The sequence below is a fragment of the Equus quagga genome, chromosome 13 (genome assembly GCF_021613505.1).
Source record: "Equus quagga isolate Etosha38 chromosome 13, UCLA_HA_Equagga_1.0, whole genome shotgun sequence".
Taxonomy (NCBI): Eukaryota; Metazoa; Chordata; class Mammalia; order Perissodactyla; family Equidae; genus Equus; species Equus quagga.
Window position 1 is genome coordinate 81,346,133 of NC_060279.1, and position 26,375 is coordinate 81,372,507.

The window sequence follows — 26,375 nt, forward strand, 5'->3', positions numbered from 1 at the left end:
ATTGTGATCTATCCTGAAAGGATTTCCCACATTCACTGCACTCAAAATTTCTTTCTCCAGTATGAACTCTACAATGATAATGGAGGCCCGAACTAAAGGCAAAAGACTTCCCACATTCACTGCACACATAAGGCCTTTCTCCAGTGTGAACTCTCTGATGCGAACGGAGGGCAGAGCTAATGGTAAAAGATTTCCCACATTCACTGCACACGTAAGGCCTTTCTCCTGTGTGAACTCTCTGATGATACTGGAGGGTGGAGCTAAAGGTAAAAGATTTTCCACATTCACTGCACACATAAGGCTTTTCTCCTGTGTGAATTCTCTGGTGTTGAATGAGTGTCCACCTATTTTTAAAATATTTCCCACATTCATTACACTCGTGCGGCCTTTCTCCAGTATGAACTCTTTGATGATAACGGAGAACAGACCTGGAGATAAAAGATTTTCCACAATCATTGCACTCATAAGGCCTTTCGCCTATGTGAGATCTCTGATGATAACTGAGGGCAGAGCTGGAGGTAAAAGATTTCGCACAGTCGCTACATTTATAAGGCCTCTCTCCAACTTCAACTCTCCTGTGTTGAATGAACACAGAGCTATGGCTAACAGATTTTGCACAATCACTGCACACATAGCTGTTTTCTCCACTGTGCCCTTTCTGCGAATGAAGGAGGACAGACTGGTCACTTAAGGATTTCCCACATTTGCTGCACTTGCACGGCGTTGTCTCAGTATGAGTTCTTTGATGTTGACTGAGGGCTGAACTTTGCATAAAAGATCTGCCACATTCTCCACACACATGAAACGTTCCTCCAGGGTGGACTCTCTGGTGCACAACAAACGAGGATTTGTACCTGAATGCTTTCCCACATTCATGGCAGACAAAACGCTGTCTTCCAGTGTGGACACCCTGGTCCTGAACAAGCGTGCATTTGGGGCTGAAGGCTGTCTTGCATTCTCTCCAGGTGTAATGACTGTTTCTGCCTGGTAAAGTGGCCCTGCATTGGGTGATTTTCTTTGGCTTTTCCCCGGTATGAGTGGTCTGTTGCTGCTGATGTCCCAAGCTAGCCAGGAAGTCCTTCTCAACCTCCCCCCAGGGAAAGGGCTTCCCTGACACGTGGAGTTTGCAGCTCTTCACAAATGAGGCCATGTCTACACTGCTCCTGAAGGGTTTCTCTCCCATGTGCCGCTGCTGGTGCTGTTGAAACTTTGCACTAAAATAAAATTGTTTTGCACAAGCCCCACACCTCAACAGTTTCAGGTTGTGTTGTGTTCCCTGCTTCTCAGTCAAGTAGAAAATGTCTCTCAAGACCAGACCACACATCTCACAGGGGTGAGTCTTCTGGGAAGATGGAGCTGCTGTGGGAGTCCTGGCAGGTGGAACTTCTACAGAAACACTCTGTTCAAAGGGAGCCTCCAGATCCTCTGCTCCACAGCAACAACCTGAAGGCAAAGAAACCCTGGTGAAGTACATGTTGACCACAGGGAGGGGCAACCCCAGCACAAATGAGCATGTGTCTCATCTCACAGTGAATCTCTGAGATGCTTTTCCAGACAAGTGAGTTGGAATCCAGCTGGAGGGGCAGTTGGCTGCTGTGCATTACTGGGCCCCTAAGGTCACAGATTGGTAGAGACCTCACCAGGGGAAGGATACAAATACAGGGTGTGACACAAGGAAGAGAAGTAGCGTCTACACCTTGTTCTCTGCCCACAGGTTCCTGCAGGACCTTTTCTGCTGCTGATGTGAGGCTCAATAGCCGGTGCAGCCAAGCCCATGAAAATCTAATCACATCAGATTAGCTGCTACTCAAGGTCAACTTAAGGATATGTTCACACTTCACAGTCCAACACATGAGGGCCACTGGTGGAGAGAACTGCAGGAGTGGTAAGAAAAATGAGTCATATGAGGAATCCAGAGAGGTGTAGAGTATCCCTGGGCTGGAAGTCACACAGGAAATGACATGTAGTAAAATTGACAACTTGCCAAAGTGTCAATATGGAGAAGGCAAGGTAGAAATGGAAGGTGGCCACAGGGAATGGAACCAAACTTGGATGAACAAGGAAGGCACCTGCTATGATGTGAACACGGGCCTGAAGCACATTGTCCCCAGGTGCCACTCAGCAGACCCAGGCCCCCTGAGCCCAGCCGCCGTGGCCAGAGTCATGTCCATCCTGCAAACCACAAAGAAATCCTCCTCCTAAGCCTTAGCTGGGCAACTATATGGGACACAGAGGACACAAGTCCTAAGGGAATGAGAGGAGATGAGAATGGCTTGCACTGTCCCAAAGCAACTCAGCCCACAACAGACCACAGAAAAGAGATCCAGGTGAGTGATTTCAGTGGGCTGGAGGAAGAAATCAGCCTTTGCCACCAACAAGAAACACTTAGACAGCTATCTATGATCAAAATTGGCCCTTGGAGAGCTCAACAGCCCATTGAAGATACCACAGAAACACAGTGGAACATAAAAAGGAGAATAACCACATAAAAGGATCACTGCGGACATAGACTTAGTGAAGACACCTAGAAATGATCAGGAAATAAGAACAAGGGCAGGGACTGTGTGCATCAGCCAAAAGGTAGATATCATCATGGTCCTTAATGGCCTGCTCTGCAGAGGACCCCAGCAGCCTCTGCTGCAGAGAACCTCCACAGCCCCCATTACAGCTGCTGAACCCATAGTGTACACAACAGAGGAGGCCAAGTGTTTACAAGCATGGATCCCAGCTGCCTGCTCTGCAGAGAATACTGGCAGCTTTCACACTAAAGTAACCAATAGCTATTGCCCCAACACACCTGCCAGAGGGTAATATGCTGAGTTGCCCCCCTACAAACGAACGAAGTATTGTTCCATTCCAAGACCAGGACTGCCACCCGTCTCAATGCCGCACGCATCCCAGACACTGGAGCCACAACTGTTCAGGGTTGCCCATAATCCATAACCTGACTGCATGGGTGTCACCCAAGCGCCTGTACCTCAGGCACCAGAGCCATGGTTGCTGTGGGCTAGCCAGCTACTCAGACCCTAGAGACACTGTCTCTCTCTGTTTACCCATGTTCTGGTCACAGGGGCCATCACTGCTCAGTGTGTGGCTGCATCTTACACAGTGAAGTCAATGCCGCTGCAGGCTATTTAGCATCTAGGACCCTAGAACTGCTATTGCTCTGCATGTATATGCACCCTAGGACCCAGATCCACCACCTGGACCACAGGTGCCTGCACAACAGACACCAATGCCACCACCACCATGAAGCCGGATTTGGCACGAGGAGGGAACCTCTCAGTCAAAATATTTCCCAAGAGAGAAAGAGATCAGGAGGTCCCCAGAAGCATTCTCCACTGCTGTGGACACCCACAGCCCGAGCTGTTGAGGACACTTGCAATCTTCACTGATGCTGACCTCAGGTGACAGAGCTGTACAGACACTAAGCTGCTGGGCCTTCTTGTAGGAAGAACCACCACACCCCACCATGACGGCACACTCACACCCACACACAGGTGAAGAGCTTCCCCACCAAAACTTTTCAGTAAAGTGTGGAAGAAGTAACTACTCCACATATTGTATAGACACCAACATAAGGGTACAAAAATCCAGAAACCATAACACCTCCAAAGGAATACAATAAGCTATCAGTCACACCGAAGAATTGTACATCTATGAACCATCAGACAAAGAATTCAAAATAATTGTTTTAAAGAAGCTCCATGAGCTATAAGAAAACAGAGATAGACAACTCAACATGGAAACAAAACATGATTTTCAACAGAAAGATAGAAGATATAAAAAAGAACCAAACAGAAATGACGGTGCTGAAGACTATAATGAATGAGAAAATGCAACAGAGAGCATCAATATCCAACTTGACCAATCAAAAGAATTAATCTGAAAGTGAAGGTAGGTCTTTTGAAATTACCCACTCAGAGAAGGAAAAACACCAAGGAACTAAAGAGTGAAGAAAGCCTACATGAATTTTGGGACATCATGAAACAAAACAACATTTGCATTATGGGAGCCTGAGAAGGAGAAGAGAGGGGAAAGGGACAGAAAGCTTACTGAAAGAAATAATGGATGAAAACTTCTCAAATCTGGGGAGAGAAGTGCACATCCAGGTACAGAATGCTCATAAGTCCCCAAACAAATTCAATCCAAACAGGACTTCACTGAGGCATATAATAAAATCAAGAAGTAATGACAAAGAGAATGCTGAAAACTGCAGGAAAAAAGAAACTCATCTTATACAAGGGAACCCTCATGAGGATATGAGTGGTTTTCTTTGCTGAAACACTGTATATCAGGAGAGAGTATGATAACGTTCTAAATGCTGAAACACAAAAACTGCAAACCAATACTTTACCAGCAAAGCTGCCCTTCAGAAATGCAGGAGAGAAAAAGACTTTCCCAGACCAATAGAAGCTAGGAGTTGGTTCATCACCACTTGACCTACCCTGCAAGAAATGCTAAAAGGAGTTCTTCCAGCTGAACCGAAAGTACACTAATTAGTAACACAAAAATATAAAACACACTGGTAAAGGTAAGTATATAGGCAGGTTCAGAATAATCTAAAATTGTAATAGTGTATTAAACACTCAACACTAGTACAAAGGTTAGAACATAAAAAGTATGAAAAATAAGTATACCTACAATAATTTGTTAATGGTTACACAATAGAAAAGTTGTAAATGGTGACATGAAAAACATAAAATGTATACGGGGGGAGTAAAAGAGTGGAGTTTTTTATTTTTTGTTTTGTTTTTGTTGAGAAAAATTTGCCCTGAGGTAACATCCACTGCCAATCTTCCTTCTTTTTAGCTTGAAGAAGAGTAGCCCTGAGCTAACATCTGTACCAATCTTCCTCCATTTTTGCATATGGGATGCCTCCACAACATGGCTGACAGAGTGCAGTAGGTCCATACAGGATCTGAACCTGCAAAACCGGGCCACCAAAGCAGAATGTGTGGAACTTTAACCACTCTGGCACGAGGCCAGCCCCAAGAGTAGAGTTTCTGTATGTGATCAAAGTTAACTTGTTACAAGCTTAAAACAGAATGCTGTAAATATAAAATGTTTTATATAAACCTCATAGTAACCACAAAGCAAAAACCTATAGTAGATACACAAAAGAGAAAGAGAAAGGAATGAAAGCATACCATCATGGAAAATCACAGAGGAAGACAGCAAGCAAGCAAGAAAGGAACAAAGGAACTACAAAACACCAGACAATATTTAACAAAAATGGCAATAGTAGGTCCTAATAAAATTTTCCAGCCAAAAAATATACAGTGGCTGAATGGAAAAAAAAGAACCAAGATCTAACTATATGCTGCCTACAATAGAGTAACTTCAGCTTTCAGGACACATACAGGCTGAAAGTGAAGGGATTAAAAGAGAGATTCCATGCAAATGAAAACCAGAGAGTGCAGGGGTAGATATACTTACATGAGATAAAACAGACTTTATGTCAAAAGCTATCATGAGAGACAAAGAAGGTCAGTATATAATTACAAAGGAGTCAATTAACCTGGAAAATGTAACAACTGTATGTATATATGCACTACACACCAGAGCATCTAAATTAAGTATTAAGCAAATACAAACAGATCTGAAGACAGAAAAGACAGTAATGGAACATTAAGAGGGAACTTCAGTGTCCCCCTTTCAACAATGTGTGGATATCCAGATGGAAAATTAACAAGGATATATTTGAATGGAATGACACTTTAGTCCAAATGGATCTAAGAGACATACAAGGAACATTCCATCCTACTATAGCAGACTACATTTCCTCTCAAGTCTACAAAGAATATTCTCTAGGACAGATCACGTGTTATGTCAAAGAAGTCTTAACAAACGTCAGAACACTGAAATCATATCAAGTACCATTTCCTAACACAATGGATAAAACTAGAAATCAGTAAGAGAATGAAAGCTGAAAAATTCACAAATATGTGGACATGGCACATCACACCCCTGACCAATCAATTGGTCAATGAAAAAATCAAAAGGAAACCCAAAAAATATCTTGAGACAAATGAAAATGAAAATAAAACATATAGAATGGGCAAAAGCAGTTCTAAGAGAAAAGTTTACAGTGATAAATACCGACATTAAGAAAAAAGAAAGATCACAAATAAACATAAAAAACCTAAGTTCACACTTCAAGGAACTAGAAAAAGAACAAACTAAGGCCAAAGTTAGCTGAACGAAGAACAAAACAAAGATCAGAGGAGCAATAAATAAAAAAGATACTATAAAAACAATAAAAAGATCCATAATACTAAGAGCTAGTTTTTTGAAAAGATAAATAAAATTGACGAACCTGTAGCCAGACTAACTTATAACAGAGAGAAGACTCAAATAAATCAACTTAGAAATAAAGCAGGAGGAATTATAACTGACAGCACGGAAACACAAACGATCATAAGACAACTATGAACTATTACACACCAACATATTAGATAACCTAGAAGAAAGAGCTAAATTCCTAGTAACATACAACCTACCCACACTGAATCATGAAGAAATAGAAAACCTGAATAGGTGGATAACAAACAAGGAAATTAAATCAGTAATCAAAAGTCTGCCAACAGGGGCCAGCATGGTGGCGCAGCGGTAAGTGTGCACATTCTGCTTCGGCGGCCCAGGGTTCACCAGTTCGGATCCCGAGTGCGGACATGGCACTGCTTGGCAAGTCATGCTGTGGTAGGTGTCCCACATATAAGGCAGAGGAAGATGGGCACAGACGTTAGTTCAGGGTAAGTCTTCCTCAGCAAAAAGGGGGAGATTGGCAGCAGTTAGCTCAGGACTAATCTTCCTAAAAAAAGAAAGTCTCCCAACAAAGAAAAGGCCACAAACAGATAGATTCACTGATGAATTCTATCAACATCTTAAGAAGGCTTAACGTCAATTTTTCTCAAACTCTTCCAAAACTTTGAAGATGAAGGAACATTTCTAAAGCATCAACCTGATACCAAAGCCAGACAAGGACACTAGAAGAAAAGAAAATTATAGATCAATGTCCCTGATGAACAAATATGTAAAAAAAAAAACCAAAAAACAAAAAACAAAATACTAGGAAACCCAATTTAACAGCACATGAAAAGAATCATAAACTGTGACCGAGTGGGATCTATCCTTGGGGTGCAAGGATGTTCATCATAAGGCAATCAGTAAATGTGGTATACCACATGAACAAAATGAGACAAAACATCATATAATCATCTCAATAGATGCAAAAAAGCATTTGACAAAATTCAGAATCCTTTCACGATAAAAATCTCTCAAAAGATTAGGCATAGAAGGAATGTACTTCAATATCAAAAAGGCCACATATGATAAGCCCACAGCTACCAGCATAATCAACAATGAAAAGATAAAAGCTCTTCCCCTAAGATTAGGAACAAGACAAGGATACTCACCTTCACTAGTGCTATTTAAAATAGTACTAGAAGTCCTAGCTAGTGCAATAAGGCAAGGAAAACTAATGAAAGATATCCAAACAAAAATAAAAACAAAGAAGTAACACTGTGTTTGCAGATGACGTGATCCTATATAAAGAACACCACAAAACCTCCACTAAGAAACTGTCAGAATGGGTGATGTCAGCAATGTGGTGTTCCCTTTGTCTCTCCTCCTATGAACTACAACTAAATGGACATTCATTGATCAGCAGAGGATACCTAGACAGCACATCAGGATGCCTGAGAGACCCACACAGTTATACATCTGATAAGTGGATAGACTACCGGTGGGGAGCTGGTGGAGATCTGTGAGCACTCTCCAGGGCCCTGGCAGCCCTGTATATGTTTATGATTGCTCTCCTGGCTGGAGCACCCACAGCACCGCTGTGACTGCGAGGGTGGGAGCATGCCCTGGCGCAACTGCAGGAACAGGTGACAGCAGCCCTGAACCCCTGCGTGATCACTTTCCCATCTGGTGGGAAAGCCAACAGTGTTACCACAGTCACCAGGGAGTGGTGCCGGCTTGCACAGGGATCGCAGGGAGCTCAGAATACACAGCTCCTGCCCCACTCCCCAGTGGTGAGAGGTGGAGCCTGTGACCAGAGACTATCACTATGTGAAGGCACAAACCCACCCCATCAAATACTATGCAGGAAAATATGAATACTCCAGACCAGAAGAAAAAAGACAAACACCCAGAAATAAATCTGGAAGGTACAGAAATCTACAATCTAAATGACAGAGAATTCAAATAGCTATCATAAAAAAACTGCAGTTACAAAAGAACTCAGAAACACAGTTTAATGAAATCAGGAACAAAATTAATGATCAGAGAAAATTCTTCACAAAAGAGATTGAAACTAAAAAGAAAAACCAATCAGAAATTTGAGACATAAAAATCACAATGAATGAGATAAAGAAAAATCTAGAATCCTTAAATAACAGCTGATATTACGGAGGACAGAATTAGCAATCTAGAGGATAGGAAGATAGACATGCTTCAGATGGAGGAGACAGAACAAACACTAAAAAAATAAAGAAATTCTCCAAGAAATATTGAACTCAATTTGAAATGCAACATAAGGATTATAGGTATTACAGAGGGAGAAGAAAAGGAGAAAGAAGAAGAGCTTATTCAAAGAATGAATAGCTTTGAACTTCCCAAACTTGGGGAAGGAGCTGGAATTACAAGTAAAAGAAGCTAACAGAACTCCTATTTACATCAACGTAAAAAGACCTTCTCCAAGGCATATACTAGTAAAACTGGGAAAAGTCAACAACAAAGAAATAACATTAAGAGCAGCAAGGCAGAAGCAAATAACCTACAAAGGAACCCCTGTCAGCCTGTCAGCGAATTTCTCAGCATAAACCTTAGAGGCAAGGAGAGAGTGGAATGATATATTCAAAATTCTGAAAGACAAAAACTTTCAGCCAAGAGTACTCCAACCAGTGAAAAAATCCTTCAGATACAGTGGAGAAGTAAAAACTTTACCAGATAAACAAAGGCTGAGGGAATACATCACAACAAGACCCCATCCACACAAGATATGATCAAGAAGGCCTTCATAACTGAAAAAAAAAGGAAAGAGGTTTACAAAGCCTTGAGCAAGGAGATAAACAGGCATACAGAATACAGCAGCACCAAAGTACATAAAGTAACTATTAATTGACCTAACAGGATATATTGACAGGAACACAATAATAGTAGGTAACCGTAACACCCTACTTTCATCAATGGATTTATCCAGACAGAAAGTCAATAAGGACACAGTAGAACTAAACAAAACTCTAGACTAGATGGACTTAGCAGGCATATAGAGAATACTCCACCCAAAATCAGCAGAATACACATTCTTCTCAAGTGCACATGGAACATTCTCAAAGATATACCATATGTTGGGAACCAAGGCAAGCCTCAACAAATATAAGACTGAAACCATATCAAGCATATTCTCTGACCATAATGCTATGAAACTAGAAATCAACAACAAGAAAAAAGCTGGGAAAGTGACAAACATGTGGAGACTAAGCAACATTCTACTGAACAACCAGTGGATCATTAAAGAGATTACAGGAGAAATAAAAAATTATCTTGAGACAAATGAAAATACGCCACCCTAACTTACATGGGATGCACCAAAAACGGTCCTAAGAAGAAAATTGACAGCCATACAGACCCATCTCAAGAAACAAGAAAAATCTCAAATAAGTAATCTTAAACTACACCTAATAGAAGTAGAAAAAGAACAACAAACAAAGCCCAAAGTCAGCAGAGGGAGGGAAATAAATAGAGGAGAAATAAATGAAATTGAAACCAAAAACAGTACAAAGGATCAACAAAACAAGGAGCTGATTCTTTAAGATAAACAAAATCAACAAACCCTTAGCCACATCACTAAGAAAAAGAGAAGGCTCAAATAAAGAAAATTAGAAATGAAAGAGGAGAAATTACAAGGATACCACAGAAATACAAAGGATTATAAGAGAATGCTATGAAAAACCATATGCCAATAAATTGGACAACCTAAAAGAAAGGGATAAATTCTTAGATTCACACAACCTTCCAAAACTGAACCAAGAAGAGAAAATCTAAATAGACCAATCACAAGTAAACAGATTGAAACAGTAATCAAAACCTACCCAAAAAATAAAAGTACAGGACCAGATGGCTTCTCTGGAGAATTCTACCAAACATTCAAGGAATATTTAGTACCTATCCTTCTCAAACTATTGCAAAAAACTGAAGAAAACAGAACACTTCCTAATACATTTTACAAAGCCAACATCACCCCGATCCCAAAGCCAGACAAGGATAACACAAAAACAGGAAAATTACAGGCCAACATCGCTGATGAAAATAGACGCAAAAATCCTCCTCAAAATATTGGCAAACCGAATACAGCAATACGTCAAAGGGATCATACACCATGATTATGTGGTATTTATACCAGGGACACAGGGACAGTTCAACATCCACAAATCAATGTGATACACCACATTAACAAAATAAGGAATAAAAACCACACGATCATCTTTTTTTTTTTAATTTTTATTCAGTAAATGATAGGTTACAATCTTGTGAAATTTCAGCTGTACATTACTGTTTGTCAGTCATGTTGTAAGTGCACCCCTTCACCCTTTGTGCCCACCCCCCACCCCTCCTTTCCCCTGGTAGCCACTGATCTGTTTTGTCTACATTTTTAAATTCCTCATATGAGTGTAGTCATACAGAGATTGTCCTCCTCTATCTTACTTATTTCACTTATCATAATTCCCTCAAGGTCCATCAATGTTGTTGCAAATGGGACGATTTTGTTCTTTTTTACAGCTGAGTAGTATTCCATTGTATATATACATACCACATCTTCTTTATCATGTGTTCATGGGCACGTAGGTTGCTTCCACGTCTTGGCTATTGTAAATAATGCTGCAATGAACACTGGGGTGCATGGGACTTTTGGAACTGCTGACTTCAAGCTCTTTGGATAGATACTCAGTAGTGGGATGGCTGGGTCATATGGTAGTTCTATTTTTAATTTTTTGAGGAATCTCCATGCTATTTTCCATAGTGGCTGCAACAGTTTGCATTCCCACCAGCAGTGTATGAGGAAAACCACATGATCATCTTAATAGACACTGAGAATGCATTTGACAAGATCCAACATCCATTTATGATAAAAACTCTCAATAAAATGGGTATAGAAGGAAAGTACCTCAATATAATAGAGGCCATATAGGATAAACCTACAGCCAACATCATACTCAACAGGAAAAACTGAAAGCCATCCCTCAGAGAACTGGAACAAGAAAAGGGTGCCCATTCTTGCTACTCTTACTCAACATAGTACTGGAGGTTTTGGCCAGAACAATTAGGCAAGAAATAGAAATAAAAGGAATCCAAATTGGCAAGGAAGAAGTGAAACTCTCACTGTTTGCAGACATGATTTTATACATAGAAAACCCTAAAGAATTCTTTGGAAAACTCTTAGGAATAATCAACAACTACAGCAAAGTTGTAGAGTACTAAATCAACTTACAAAAATCAGTTGCATTTCTATACTCTAATAATGAAGTAACACAGAAACAACTCGAGAATACAATCTTGTTTACAAGTGGAACAAATGGAATAAAATATCTAGGAATAAATTTAACTAAGGAGGTGAAAAACCTATACAATGAAAACTATAAGACATTACTGAAAGATATCAAGGACAACATAAAGAAACAGGAAGATATTCCATGCACCTGGATCTGAAGAATAAACATAGTTAAAATGTCAATATTACCTAAAGCAATCTACAGATTCAATGCAATCCCAATCAGAATCTCAATGACATTCTTCACAGAAATAGAACAAAGAGTCCTAAAATTCATATGAGGCAACAAAAGACCTTGAATAGCCACAGCAATACTGAGAAGAAAGAACAAAGCTGGAGGCATCACAATCCCTGACTTCAAAATATACTACAAAGCTAGAGTAATCAAAAGAGCATGGTACTGGTACAAAAACAGACACACAGATCAATGGAACAGAACAAAAACCCAGAAATAAAACCACACACCTACAGACAGCTAATCTTCAACAAGGGAGCTAAAAACATAGAATGGAGAAAGGAAAGTCTCCTCAATAAATGGTGTTGGGAAAAGTGGACAGCCACACAAAAGAACGAAAGTAGAGGTCAGAAAGGGGGTGGAGCAAAATGGCGGGGTGAGCTGACCTGGGATTATCTCCCCTCCAAAATACAACAAAGGATTGTAACAACTGAATTTCAGAGAATAAACATAACGCCAACACGTTAGAGACCTACAATACCAAGAAGGCGGAGATCATAAACCTTGCAGACGGCCTCGGAGGCGCTGGAACAGTAGGAGAGACCATCGCTCCCTCCCCTAGAGTCTGCGATCGCTGCTGCGCAGGTTGGGAAGGAGCGGGGGAGGAGCCGCGCGACCGGGGATCATCCAGGACTCCTACCGCTGATTCAGTGGAGACCCGCTGACGGGGGAAAGCTTCCGTGCACGGGGACCCCATAAATCAAGGGCCTCGGGTGACCAGAGAACAGAACTGATCTGAACCCAGACGGGCGCGTGAGAGTAACAGCCCCTCCCCCTGGCAAAGCCAGTGGGCGCAGCCATCTTGCCCCAAGGCGGAGAGCTCATAACATGTGACTCTCAACCCCCATCTAGTGGCGACAGGCTGTAACTGCAACCGAATTCTAACACCATGAGAAAAAGCCCCTCCTCTACCATCCAGCAATTTATAAAAGCCCCAGACCAGAAGGAAAACAATAAAAACACAGAATTAAGTCCTGAGGACTTGGAATTAGGTAAACTAAGTGATAATGAGTTCAGAGCAGCTATAATAAAAAAACTCAATGAGGTAGAGAGAAAGAGAAACAAGCCGAGTTCTGGAGTTACTTCACAAAAGAGATTGAAATCATAAAGAAGAATCAAACAATTACTAGAGATGAAAAACACAATGGACCAGATAGAATATGGATTCCCTGAATGCCCATGTAGACACCATAGAAGAGAAAATTAACATAATTGAAGATAGTCTGAATGGCTCCAGAGGAAGAAAGAGAACTAAGAATTAAAAAAAATTGAGGAAAATCTCCAAGAGATAATGGATTCAATGAGGAGTAAGAACATAAGGATCATAGGAATTCCTGAGAATGTGGAAAAGGAAAATGGAGCAGAAAGTGTGCTTAACGAAATTATTGAAGAGAACTTCCCAAATCTAGGGATTGACGGAGAAATATGTTTAGACGAGGGTTTTAGATCTCGTAGATTTGTCAACGTAAAAAGACCTACTGCAAGGCACATAGTAGTAAAATTGGCAAAAAGGAAAGATAAAGAAAGAATACTCAGGGAATTAAGATAAGAAAGGAGAATAACCTATAAAGGAGCCCCTATCAGACTGTCAGCAGATTTCTCTACAGAAACCTTCCAAGCTAGGTGAGAATGGAGTGACATATTCAAAGCTTTAAAAGATAAAAATCTTCAGCCAAGAATACTCTATCCGGCAAGAATTTCCTTCAGATATGAGGGAGAAATTAAATCTTTTCCAGACAAACAAAAGTTAAGGGAATTTGTAACTAAAAGCCCTCCATTACAAGAAATCCTCAAGAAGGCTCTCATACCTGAAAAAAGAAAAAAGGGAGAAAGGGGACACAATCCACAGACTAGGGAGACCAATGGATAGGACCAGAACAGGATAGCAAATATTCAACTATAGCATTACGGTAAAGGTAAGGAAACTACCAAAGCAAGGATGATCTTATCACTCTAACTACAAATTCATAAGACGAGTTGGAATAAAAAATGAAAATAATTATTTAGGAGGGGAAGAGCAAAGGGTCTAAATCAGTATTGGTCGAGTAAGAGACCACCAGAGAATAGACTATATTATGCACAAGATTCTAAATACAAACTTCAAGGTAGACACTAAAATAAAGTACAGAACAGAGTCACAAATCATAGATAAGGAAAAATCTAAGAAACCCAGCATAAGAAATTGCAGTATTAAATGGGTAGTCTAAAGCAAACAGGAAAAGAAACACAGGAAAACAAGATGATGAGCGACAGATTCACAGCATTAAGTCCACATGCATCAATAATCACTCTCAATGTAAACGGATTGAACTCTCCAATAAAGAGACACAGAGTGGCAAAATGGATTAAAGAACAAGATCCAACAATTTGTTGCCTCCAGGAAACACACCTCAGCCCCAAGGACAAACACAGACTCAGGGTGAAGGGGTGGAGGACAATACTTCATGCTAATAGCAAGGAAAAAAAGGCAGGTGTTGCAATTCTTATATCAGACCAAGTGGATTTCAAAATAAGACAGGTAAAGAGAGACACAGAGGGACAATATATAATGATCAAAGGGACACTTCATCAAGAGGAAATAATGCTTATAAATATCTATGCACCCAGCACAGTAGCACCAAGATTCATAAGGCAACTATTAACAGACCTAAAGGAAGATGTTAAAAACAACACAATAATAGTAGGGGACCTCAACACCCCACTCACATCAATGGACAGATCATCCAGACAAAAAATCAACAAGGAAATAGTGGAGCTAAATGAAAAACTAAAACAATTGGACTTAATAGACATGTATAGATCACTTCACCCTGAAAGAGCTGAATACACATTCTTCTCAAGTGCACATGGAACATTCTCAAGGATAGACCATATGTTGGGAAACAAGGCAAGCCTCTACAAATTTAAAAAAATTGAAATAATAAGCATCTTCTCCGACCATAGTGCTATAAGGCTAAAAATTAATTACAAGAAAAAAGCTGAGAAAGGCACAAAGATGTGGAGACTAAACAACACACTACTGAACAAGCAATGGATCACTGAAGAAATTAAGGAAGAAATAAAAAAATACCTGGAAACAAATGAAAATGATAGCATGCCATACCAACTCATATGGGATACAGCAAAAGCTGTATTAAGAGGAAAATTCATCACAATACAGACACACCTTAACAAACAAGAAAAATCCCAAATAAGCAACCTTAAAGTACACCTAACTGAACTAGAGAAAAAAGAACAAATGAAGCCCAAAGTCAGCAGAAGGAGAGAAATAATAAAAATCAGAGCAGAAATAAATACTATTGAAACGAAAAAGGCAGTAGAAAGGATCAATGAAATAAAGAGCTGGTTTTTCGAGAAGATAAATAAAATTGACAAACCACTAGCCAGACTTACAAAGAAAAAAAGGGAGAAAGCTCAAATAAACAAAATCAGAAATGAGTGAGGAGAAATAACAACAGACTCTGCAGAAATACAACGGATTATAAGAGAATACTACGAAAAACTATATGCCAACAGAATGGATAACCTAGAGGAAACGGATAAATTCTTGGACTCTTACAATCTCCCAAAGCTCACTCAAGAAGAGGCAGACAATTTGAACAGACCAATCACAAGGAAAGAGATTGAAACAGCAATCAAAAACATCCCAAAGAATAAAACCCCAGGACCAGATGGCGTTCCTGGGGAATTCTACCAAACTTTCAGAGAGGATTTAATACCTATCCTTTTCAAGCTATTCCAAAAAATTAGGGAAGATGGAACACTTCCTAACACACTCTATGAGGCCAACATCACGCTGATACCAAAACCTGAGAAGGACACCACGAAAAAAGAGAACTACAGGCCAATATCACTGATGAACATAGATGCAAAAATTCTAAACAAAATTTTGGCAACCAGAATTCAGCAATTCATCAAAAGGATCATACATCATGATCAAGTGGGATTCATACCAGGGACACAGGGATGGTTCAACATCCGCAAATCAATCAACATGATACACCACATCAACAAACTGAGGAATAAAAACCACATGATCATCTCAATAGATGCAGAGAAGGCATTTGACAAGATCCAACAGCCATTTATGATAAAAACTCTGAACAAAATGGGCATAGACGGAAACTACCTCAACATAATAAAGGCCATATATGACAAACCCATAGCCAACATCATACTCGATGGCCAAAAACTGAACGCCATCCCCCTGAGAACAGGAACGAGACAAGGATGCCCTCTATCACCACTCTTATTTAACATAGTACTGGAGGTCCTGGCCAGAGCAATCAGGCAAGAAAAAGGAATAAAAGGAATCCAAATAGGGAGGGAAGAAGTGAAACTCTCGCTGTTTGCAGACGACATGATCTTATATATAGAAAACCCCAAGAATCCATTGGAAAACTCTTAGAAGTAATCAACAACTACAGCAAAGTTGCAGGGTATAAAATTAACTTGCATAAATCAGTAGCATTTCAATACTCCAGTAATGAACCAACAGAAAAAGAACTCAAGAACACAATACCATTCACAATCACAACAAAAAGAATAAAATACCTTGGGGTAAATTTAACTAAGGAAGTGAAGGACCTATATAATGAAAATTACAAGGCCTTTCTGAGAGAATTGGATGACAACATAAGGAGATGGAAAGACATTCCATGCACATGAATTGGAAGAATAAACATAGTTAAAATGTCCATTCTACCTAAAGCAATCTACAGATTCAACGCCATCCCAATCAGAATCACAATGACATTCTTTACAGAATTAGAACAAAGAATCCTAAAATTCACGTGGGGCAACAAAAGACCCCGAATTTCTAAAGCAATCCTGAGAAAAAAGAACAAAACGGGAGGCATCACAATCCCTGACTTCAAAACATACTACAAAGCTACAGTAATCAAAACAGCATGGTACTGGTACAAAAACACGTGCACAGATCAATGGAACAGAATTGAAAGCCCAGAAATAAAACCACACATCTATGGACAGCTTATCTTTGACAATGGAGCTGAGGGCCTACAATGGAGAAAAGAAAGTCTTTTCAACAAATGGTGCTGGGAAAACTGGAAGGCCACATGTAAAAGAATGAAAATTGACCATTCTTTTTCACCATTCACCAAAATAAACTCAAAATGGATCAAAGACCTAAAGCTGAGACCTGAAACCATAAGGCTTCTGGAAGAAAACGTAGGCAGTCCCCTCTTTGACATCAGTATTAAAAGGATCTTTTCGGACACCATGCCTTCTCAGAGAAGGGAAACAATACAAAGAATAAACAAATGGGACTTCATCAGACTAAAGAGCTTCTTCAAGGCAAATGAAAACAGGGTTGAAACAAAAAAACAACCCACTAACTGGGAAAAAATATTTGCAAGTCATATATCTGACAAAGGCTTAATATCCTTAATATATAAAGAACTCTCGCAACTCAACAACAAAACATCAAACAACCCAATCAAAAAATGGGCTGGAGACATGAACAGACATTTCTCCAAAGAAGATATACTGATGGCCAATAGGTACATGAAAAGATGCTCATCATCACTGATCATCAGGGAAATGCAAATCAAAACTACACTAAGATATCACCTTACACCCGTTAGAATGACAAAAATATCTAAAACTAATAGTAACAAATGTTCGAGAGGTTGTGGAGAAAAAGGAACCCTCATACACTGCTGGTGGGAATGCAAACTGGTGCAGCCACTATAGAAAACAGTATGGAGATTCCTCAAAAAATTAAAAATAGAACTACCATACGATCCAGCCATCCCACTACTGGGTATTTATCCAAAGAGCTTGAAGTCAGCAATCCCAAAAGTCCTATGCACTCCAATGTTCATTGCAGCATTATTTACAATAGCCAAGACATGGAAGCCACCTAAGTGCCCAGCAACAGACGAATGGATAAAGAAGATGTGGTACATATATACAATGGAATACTACTCAGCTGCAAAACAGGACAAAATCATTCCATTTGCAATAACATGGATGGACCTTGAGGGAATTATGTTAAGTGAAATAAGCCAGCGAGAGGAGGATAATCTGTGTATGACTGCACTCATATGAGGAATTTTAAATTATGGACTAAGAACAGTTTAGTGGATACCAGGGGAAAGGTGGGGTGGGGAGTGGGCACAAAGGGTGAAGTGGTGCACCTACAACATGACTGACAAACATTAATGTACAACTGAAATTTCACAAGATTGTAACCTATCATTAACTCAAAAAACAAAAAAAAAAAAGATAAAATGAGGTCATTGGGGTGGGCCCTAATCCTACATAACTGGTGTCCCAACAAGAAGAGGAGATTAGGACGCAGACACACAGAGGGAGGACCATGTGAGGACACAGGGAGAAGATGGCCATCTACAAGCCAAGGAGAGAGGCCTGAGAAGAAACCAAACTTGCTGACACCTTGATCTTGGACTTCTAGCTTGCAGAACTATGAGAAAATAAATTTCTGTTGTTTGAAAAAAAAAAAAAACGAAAGTAGACCATTATCTTACGCCATACACAAAAATTAACTCAAAATGGATTAAAGACTTGAAAGTAAGACATGAAACCATAAAACTCCTTGAAGAAAATATAGGCAGTACACTCTCTCTGACATCAGTCTTAGAAGGATCTTTTCGAATACCATGTCCACTCAGGCAAGGGAAACAAAAGGAAAATAAACAAATGGGACTTCTTCAGACTAAAGAGCTTCTGCAAGGGAAAGGAAACCAGGAACAAAACAAAAGACAACCCCAACTGGGAAAAAATATTTATAAATCATATATCTGACAAGGGGTTAATCTCCAAAATATATAAAGAACTCATACAACTCAACAAGAAAAAACAAACAACCCAATCCAAAAATGGGCAGAGGCTAGGAAAAGACCATTTTCCAAAGAAGATACACAGATGGCCAACTGACACATGAAAAAATGTTCAACATCATAATCATGAGGGATATGCAAATCAAAACTACAATGAGATATCACCTTACAACTGTTAGAATGGCTATAATCACCAGGACAAAAAACAACAAATGCTGGAGAGGATGTGGAGAAAAGGGAACCCTCAAACACTGCTGATAGGAATGCAAACTGGTGCAGCCACTATGGAAAATAGCACAAAGATTTCTCAAAATATTAAAAGTAGGATTACCATAGGATCCAGCTATCCCACTACTGGGTATTTATCCAAAGAACTTGAAGTAAACAATTCAAAGAGACTTATGCACCCCTATGTTCATTGCAGCATTATTCACAATAGCCAAGACGTTGAGGCAACCAAAGTGCCCACTGACTAATCAATGGATTAAAAAAAGATGTGGTATATATATATACAGGTATATACATAAAGTAATGGAATACTATTCAGCCACAAAAAAGGACAAAATTGTCCCATTTGCAACAACATGGATGGAACTTGAGGGTATTATGTTAAGAGAAATAAGCCAGACAGAGAAAGACAAACATCATATGACTTCACTCACATGTGCAAAATAAACAAATACATGGACAGAGAACAGATTAGTGTTTATCAGAGGGGAAGGGGGTTTGGGTTTAGTATAAGGGATAAAGGGGCACATATATATGGTGACTGACAAATAATAATGTACAACTGAAATTTCACAATGTTATAAACTATGAAGACCTCAATAAAAAAAACTGTCAGAACGAATAAATGAACTAGAAAATTTGCAGAACATAAAGTCAATACACAAAAATCAGTAGTGTCTACACACGAACAATAAAATACTTCACTAAGAAATTAAGAAATCAGGGACTGGCCTCATGGCCTAGTGGTTAAGTTTGGCACACTGCTTCAGCGGCCCAGGTTTGGTTTCTGGGCATGGACCTACACCACTCATTGGCGGCCATGCTATGGTGGTGACCCACATACAAAATGCAGGAAGATTGGCACAGATGTTAGCTCAGGGTGAATCTTCCTCAGCGAAAAAAAAGGAAATTAACAAATCCCATTTACAACAGCATTAAAAACAATAAAATACCTAGGAATGAATTTAACCAAGCAGAGAAAAGATGTCTACACTGAAAACTATAAGATACCAATGAAAGAAACTGAAGACATAAATAAATGGAAAGACATTGTACATTCTGGATTGGAAGAACTACCATTATACCTCTATTACCCAAAAAACCTATAGATTCAATGCAATCTCTACCAAAATTCTAATGGTATTTTTTATCTAAAATATAAAAAGAATCCTAAAAGTTAAACAACAAATCACCTCAAATAGCCAAAGTAATCTTCATGAAGAAGATCAAAGTTAGAGGCATCACACTTCATGATTTCAAACCGTATTATAAAACGACAATAGTAATCAAAACAGTATGGCACTGAAAAAACAGACACATAGACCTATGAAATGTAACTCAGAAATCAACCCGCATTTATGCGTCTTAATAAGGCATTTTTACTTTACTGAGAGCAGATGTTAAGCATTCTTTTTTTAAAGATTGGCATCTGAGCTAAAAGCTGTTGCCAATCTTCTTCTTTCTTTTTTTTCTTCTTTTCGCTTTTTCTCCCCAAATCCCCCCAGGTACATAGTTGTATATTTTAGTTGTGGGTCCTTCTAGTTGTGGCATGTGGGACGCCGCCTCAATGTGGCCTGATGAGTGGTGCCGTGTCCGCGCCCAGGATCCGAACCGGTGAAACCCTGGGCCGCAGCAGTGGAGCACAAGAACCTAACCTCTCCGCCACGGGGCCGGCCCCCAAGCATTCTTAACAAGGGTGCCAAGAATACACAATGGAGAAAGGACTGTCTCTTCAATAAACGGTGTTGGGAAAACAGGATATGCACAGGAAAAAAAATGAAACTGGGACTCTATCTTACACGACTCAAAAAAATTAACTAGAACTGGATTAAAGACTTAAAAATAAAACTCTGGAAAAAAACAGAAAAAGCTCCTTGATATTGATTTTGGCAACGATTTTTTTGGATGTGATACCAAAAGCACTGGCAACAAATGCAAAAATAAATAAGTCGGGCTACGTCAAATGAAAAACCTTCTGCATAGCAAAAGAAGCTATCAACAAAATGAAAAGGGAGAAAATATTCACAAATGTTGCATCTCATAAAGGATCAATATCTAAAATATATAAAGTACTCACACAACTCAGCAACAGAACGATCCAGTTAAAAATGGGCAAAGGACATGAACAGACGTTCTATGAAAGAAGATCTACAAACGGCCAACAGGTATATGAAAAAATGCTCCTCTTCACTAACCATCAGGAGAATACAAATCAAAAGCACAGAGAGATATCACCTCACACCTGATAAAATGGCTACCATCAGAAAGAGCAGAGATAACAAGTCTGGGGGAGGGTGCAGATGTAAGGGAACTCTGGTTCACTGCGGTTGGCGTGTAAAAAATAAATAAAAATCACAGAAACAGTAGAATGCCAGGAGCTGGGGCATGGGGGAAACACGGTAACATTCGTCAAAAGGTACAAACGTGCAGTTATGAGTAAGTTTTGAGAATGTAACATACAGCATGGTGACTGTAGTTCATACTCTACTGTACACCTGAAATGTACCGAGAATAGATGTAAAGCATTCTTAACAACAACAAAATAATAATAAGGTAACTTTACGAGGTGATGGATGTTTAGTTAACTTCATTGTGGTAATTATTTCACAATGCATATATATATATCAAATCATCACGTTATACATTTTACTGTACAGTTGACGTCCATATCCATGGGTTCCACATCCGTAGATTCAATGAACCATGGATGAAAAATATTTGAAAAAAGAAAATTCCAGAAAAGTTTCAAAAAGCAAACCTTAAATTTGCCAGGCACTGAGAACGATAGTGAATACACGTGAATGAAGACAAGTGTAGTCAACTATTTACATGGCATTTACATTGTATTAGGTATTATGACTAATCTAGAGATGATTCAAAGTATACAGAAGGATGTACGTAGGTTATATGCAAAGAGTATGCCATTTTATATAATGCACTTGAGAGTTCCTGGATTTTAGTATCCACGGGGGAGGTTCTGGAACCAACACCCTGTGAACACCAAGGGATGAATGTACATAATTTTATATCTAGACAAGACTGAAAAAAAAAAATCTAACCACTACAGACCAGATCTAAACACTACAAACCATGCAGGAGGACACTGAAAAGCATCCCATGGTTCAGGTAAGTAGTGACTGTGACAATGCCTACATGCCTGGCACAAGCAGCCATGAGGAAATGAAAGGGAAAAGAAGGACAAAGCCTGGGATACAGAAGTGATATGGATCTGGACACAATGACCCAGAGAGGGCAAGCTCGGTGGAATCCGTGAAGCTCACTGCAATACCCCCAGCCTGGATGCCTTTCCTAAGAGGGCTCGGTACAGCAGGTACTGGGGCTGCAGGGGAGAGAACAGGGCGGTGCACATACCCAGCCCTAGCAACACGGCACCACCCAGAGAGCTGGGGGAGCAAGTGGTGTCCACGGTCCATGAGAAAAACGACTGAGAAGCACTGTGGGGAGGGAATACAGCCTAGTCCAGCTCACTGGCGAGGCCGTGAGAGTCTTACCCAGAGAGGATACGAGCGCAAAGTTCTCCAGCATCACATCCAGGTACAGGCGTCTCTGAGCCTCATCCAGGAGCCTCCATTCCCCCCAGGAGAAGTACACAGCAACATCGTGAAAGGTCACACTGTCCTGTAATGACGGGGACAGATGAAACCATCAACACTCTCTCTGAGATCCCACAATCCATCTCACCACACATCTACCACACACTCATCCTCCCCCAGAGCGCCCCACCTCAGAGGAATTCCAGGCCAGGTGTCACTATCTTCAGGGTCCCTTTATTCACTGTGTTCAGCCCTCAGAAACATCAGGCAGGGGGGCACAGAGACCTCATCCAAGTTCCGGTCCTGGCCTGTAGGGTCCCATCCACTCTGTCAGTCAATCCCCCTGGAGACTCTAGACTTGGACTCCAAGACGCAGCCAAACGTGGGCTCGTGCTTCGCCCTTCAGTCTCCAATACCAGGGCCCGAGGGCCATCGGCTCACGCTTCCTGTCGATGTGCATGTCATTCCGTAGATTGTACCTCTCACGTCTTCAGTGCCCACAATTGCACTCCCAGCTCTGCATTTAAGGAAATCCCCAAGTGCTGCTCTGAAGGCCTCCTCTACACCTTTGATCCTTCTCAACATCAGCCCCTCAGGAGCACCAGCTCTGCGCCCTCGGACCAGGACTCCGCTCCCTGCGCCTCCCCGGCTTCCTCCCCCTTCCCGTCTGTTCTCTCCGAGCAGCTCCTGGAGAACTTTTGAAACCCCAACACGCACCGCGTCCCTCTCTGGTCACAGCCCTCCCGGCTCCGGGACCCTCGGACTTAAGGAGCAGCCCCTCCCCTGCCGGTCCAGGGGGGACCCCTCCTCACACTGTTCCCTGCGGACACAACGCCGACCCAGGGCCCCGCCGCACCCTCCGCCCGGCCCCCTCGCCCGCAGCCCGGTCCCCGTCCGCAGCCACAGGCCCCACGAGCGCCTCCCCGGCCTGGCCCCAGGGCCTGGGCTGCAGGCCCGGGAGCAGCGCCCGCCCGAGGGCTGGAGCTCGGGCTGCGCTGCGGGGGGGCGGGCCGGAGCCGAGCGCTCACCTGAGCCGGCTCCCTCCGCGCGGCCGCCGCCATCGGCCTCGGGGGCGGAGCGGGGCCGGGAGCGACGGGAGACGAGGCGCCGGGCGCGAGGCCCCGGGCGGCGTCGCCGAGCCTCAGAGCCGCCAGCACCGCGCGGACAGCGCCTCCTCCCGCGCCTCTACGCGCGTTTCCCCAGTCCCGGCCCGGGACTCCGACGCTGGAAGAACAACCAGCTGCCGAAGGTACAGCCCCTGAAGAGGACCCCGGAAGTCCCCTCTCCACCCTTCTGCCCAAACGGAAACGCCTTTTGTCCTGAGCCTTCATTGGCTCTGGGAGCCGTCTGTCGTCGTAGAGCATTCAGGGAAATGTAGTTCCAACAATCCAAGGCAGAGAGGGTTCCCCAAGCGACTCCCCTGTGAGCAGCACTGGGCAAGGCCCCTTCTCTTTCCAGGGCTCCCCTCTTCTTAAAGGGGCCGTATGCGGACTTCTGGGGACTGCTTTCTGCAACTGATCAGCCAGGCATTCAGGCCGTGAATTAGGATGACAAATGTTTCCCAAGAGGCCATTGGCAGCAGTGCAAGTTGGCCCAAATCTGACGTGCCATTTTCTGCCCGAATACTGTTCCCTCAGAGGCACACAAACTTTGGGACTCCACAAAAGTCGTCATGCTTTCAGAGCCCAAATCTGTTGATAAACCACCCCATATACTGAACAGAACCCCCAAGAAAAAGAGGACTGAAAGAGTAAGGCCTTTCTTATCGTACAACCCAAATCAAAGTGTGGCAGGCAGTTCTCGGGTTGGTGACTTGGGAGCTGGAAAAACTCATCACAAGTATCATGTGAACCTAACATGTCCCTGAAAAGGTAGTCCTTCTGGCAAGGTGACAATAGAATTCGTTAGGTATCCTCTAGGTCAGAACTGGGGGAGGTCCATGCCCCAACTACTCAGAGGGAAGGGAATGCGGACCCCCTAAGGCTCAGGCTACTCCTAATTTGTTCTCCCACCTGAGAGAACAGAGGTCGGCTTCCCTAAGCACACGGGGGTGGCGACTGGTGCACGCTGTGTGGACCTGCCAGGTGGCAGGGGTGAAATGGCTTTAACAATGGAGACTGGTAATGAGGGAAATCTGGGAAGGGCCTTGGGCAGGGCAGAAACTGCAACACAGCCACGCATGCTTCTCACATAAATTAGACTTACGGGGAATCTCCTGTGGATGTTGGGATGTGTGAGAGTCAAATCAGTCTGATGACTAGTCCAGAGGCTTTGCTCCACTTTTGTTATATTGAAGAAAGTAATTGCACATTCCTTGCCCCATGAGGATACTAGGATATGGGTGACAAGTTCTTCAGAATCACCTCGTGGTACAAGTGTCTTTGACCCTCATCAAGGTACCCCACTCCTCCCAGAAATACACAAGCATGTCCTCACATGTCATAGCACCCTGACATGATCGGGACAGATGAGATGAGGATCAGCATCTCTGAGGACCCACGTCCATACTCACCTCTCTCCAGAGCTCAGCATCTCAGAAGAGATGCCAGTCCTTGGTGCCACTGATGCCCACGCTCTCCTCGTGTTCCCATGAACACCCTGCTCAGCCCTCAGCAACAAGAGGCAGGAGGGCAGATAGATGCTGTCTAAGCAGTGGGCCTGGACTGCAGGCCCCAACCCCTCCTGCCAAGCAATAACCCTGGGGCACCAAGATCATGACTCCCAGACACAAGGCAACCCGGCTTCTCAGTTCCACCTCAGTCCCCAACAGGAAGGCCCTGGGGCCATCAGCTCACACTTCCTCTCGATGTGCACATCATTCTGTAGACCATCTCTCTCACATGTCCAGACACCAGAGTCACCCTCCAACAGCCACCACCACCTCCCCACCCCACCCCATAGGCATCTTCATGGACCTGGCACATGGCATCCAGAGAGTGCTTGACAAATTCACACACGATCCAGCACAACCCCCCACCTCTTATGGATCCAAATGCCAGGGAAAGCCCTGAACGCTGCTTTGGAGGCCTCTCCACCTGGCCCTGATCCCTTCTTCAATATGTGCCACTCAGTACCACATGTGAGTTTGAGACCCCATGACCCTCTGCCACTTCTGTGCTAACTTGCTGTCCCCACAGCAGCCACAACCTGCCACTCTCTACCAAAACTTCATTTAAATCCCAGCCCCACTGGTCCCCATGACAGGTGTAGTGACTCTCACAGATAATGACCCTTGTGCCTGACCTTATCCACCAGCAAGACTGAAACACCTCAGACCCCAACAAAGCTCACTACACAGTTCTGTTGATTCCATACAGAAGTGAATAAGCAACCCAGACTCAGTGTCATCCTGTCTCAATTTCTCCTACGACTCTGCATCCATCTCATGTCCACTCATCCTGTGGGAGCATTGGTCACCTGCCAGACCATCCTCCCCACCCACCTACCCTCTTCATGACCACTAATCTCCCTCATCTGTGTTTGTGCCCCCAACCCTCAACCATGTGCCCGAGCAAGGGAAGCAGTCCTTACCACCACCTGCTTCTTCTGGACGTCCTAATAGCATTACCACTGTGACATAAATTCCCCTCCTAAATGTGATCCACAGCTCCAACCTGGCCCATACAATAATTACCACTTGTGGATGTCTCCATCCTGAACCCCTCCCAAGATTTCCAGACCTGTGTGTCTAGCTGCCCACTTCATGACTTCACTCACAGTTCTCTAAAATATCTCAGGCTCTTCAAGAGGCCGAAACAAAACTCCCCATATTCCCAGTGAACACTTCTCATCTCAGTTGATGGAGCTTCCGTCTCTTCAGCTGCTAGGATCAAAAACCCTTGGGTCATCCCTGACTCCTGCCTTTGTCTCCCTCACCGAACACATCCAAGAATCCACTTGGCCCTTCTAAGAACGTGGACGCAGAATCCAAATATTTCTGCCTCCTGCACGGCTACCACTCTGATCCATCAACACTC

General features: G+C 42.3%; 1 protein-coding gene across 1 annotated transcript in view; it reads right to left on the minus strand.

Moving 5' to 3' along the window:
• The window catches only part of LOC124250993 (zinc finger protein 814-like), a 27,910-nt gene extending 4,271 nt beyond the window's left edge, over window positions 1–23,639 (minus strand). The window contains exons 1-3 of the mRNA XM_046683367.1: window positions 23,427–23,639; window positions 22,357–22,483; window positions 13–1,443 (exon numbers count right to left, since the gene is read on the minus strand). Of these exons, the coding sequence (XP_046539323.1) occupies window positions 13–1,443; window positions 22,357–22,483; window positions 23,427–23,459 (1,591 nt within the window). The 5' untranslated portion in view covers window positions 23,460–23,639. The remainder of the gene's footprint in view (window positions 1–12; window positions 1,444–22,356; window positions 22,484–23,426) is intronic.
• Window positions 23,640–26,375: the final 2,736 nt, after the last annotated feature.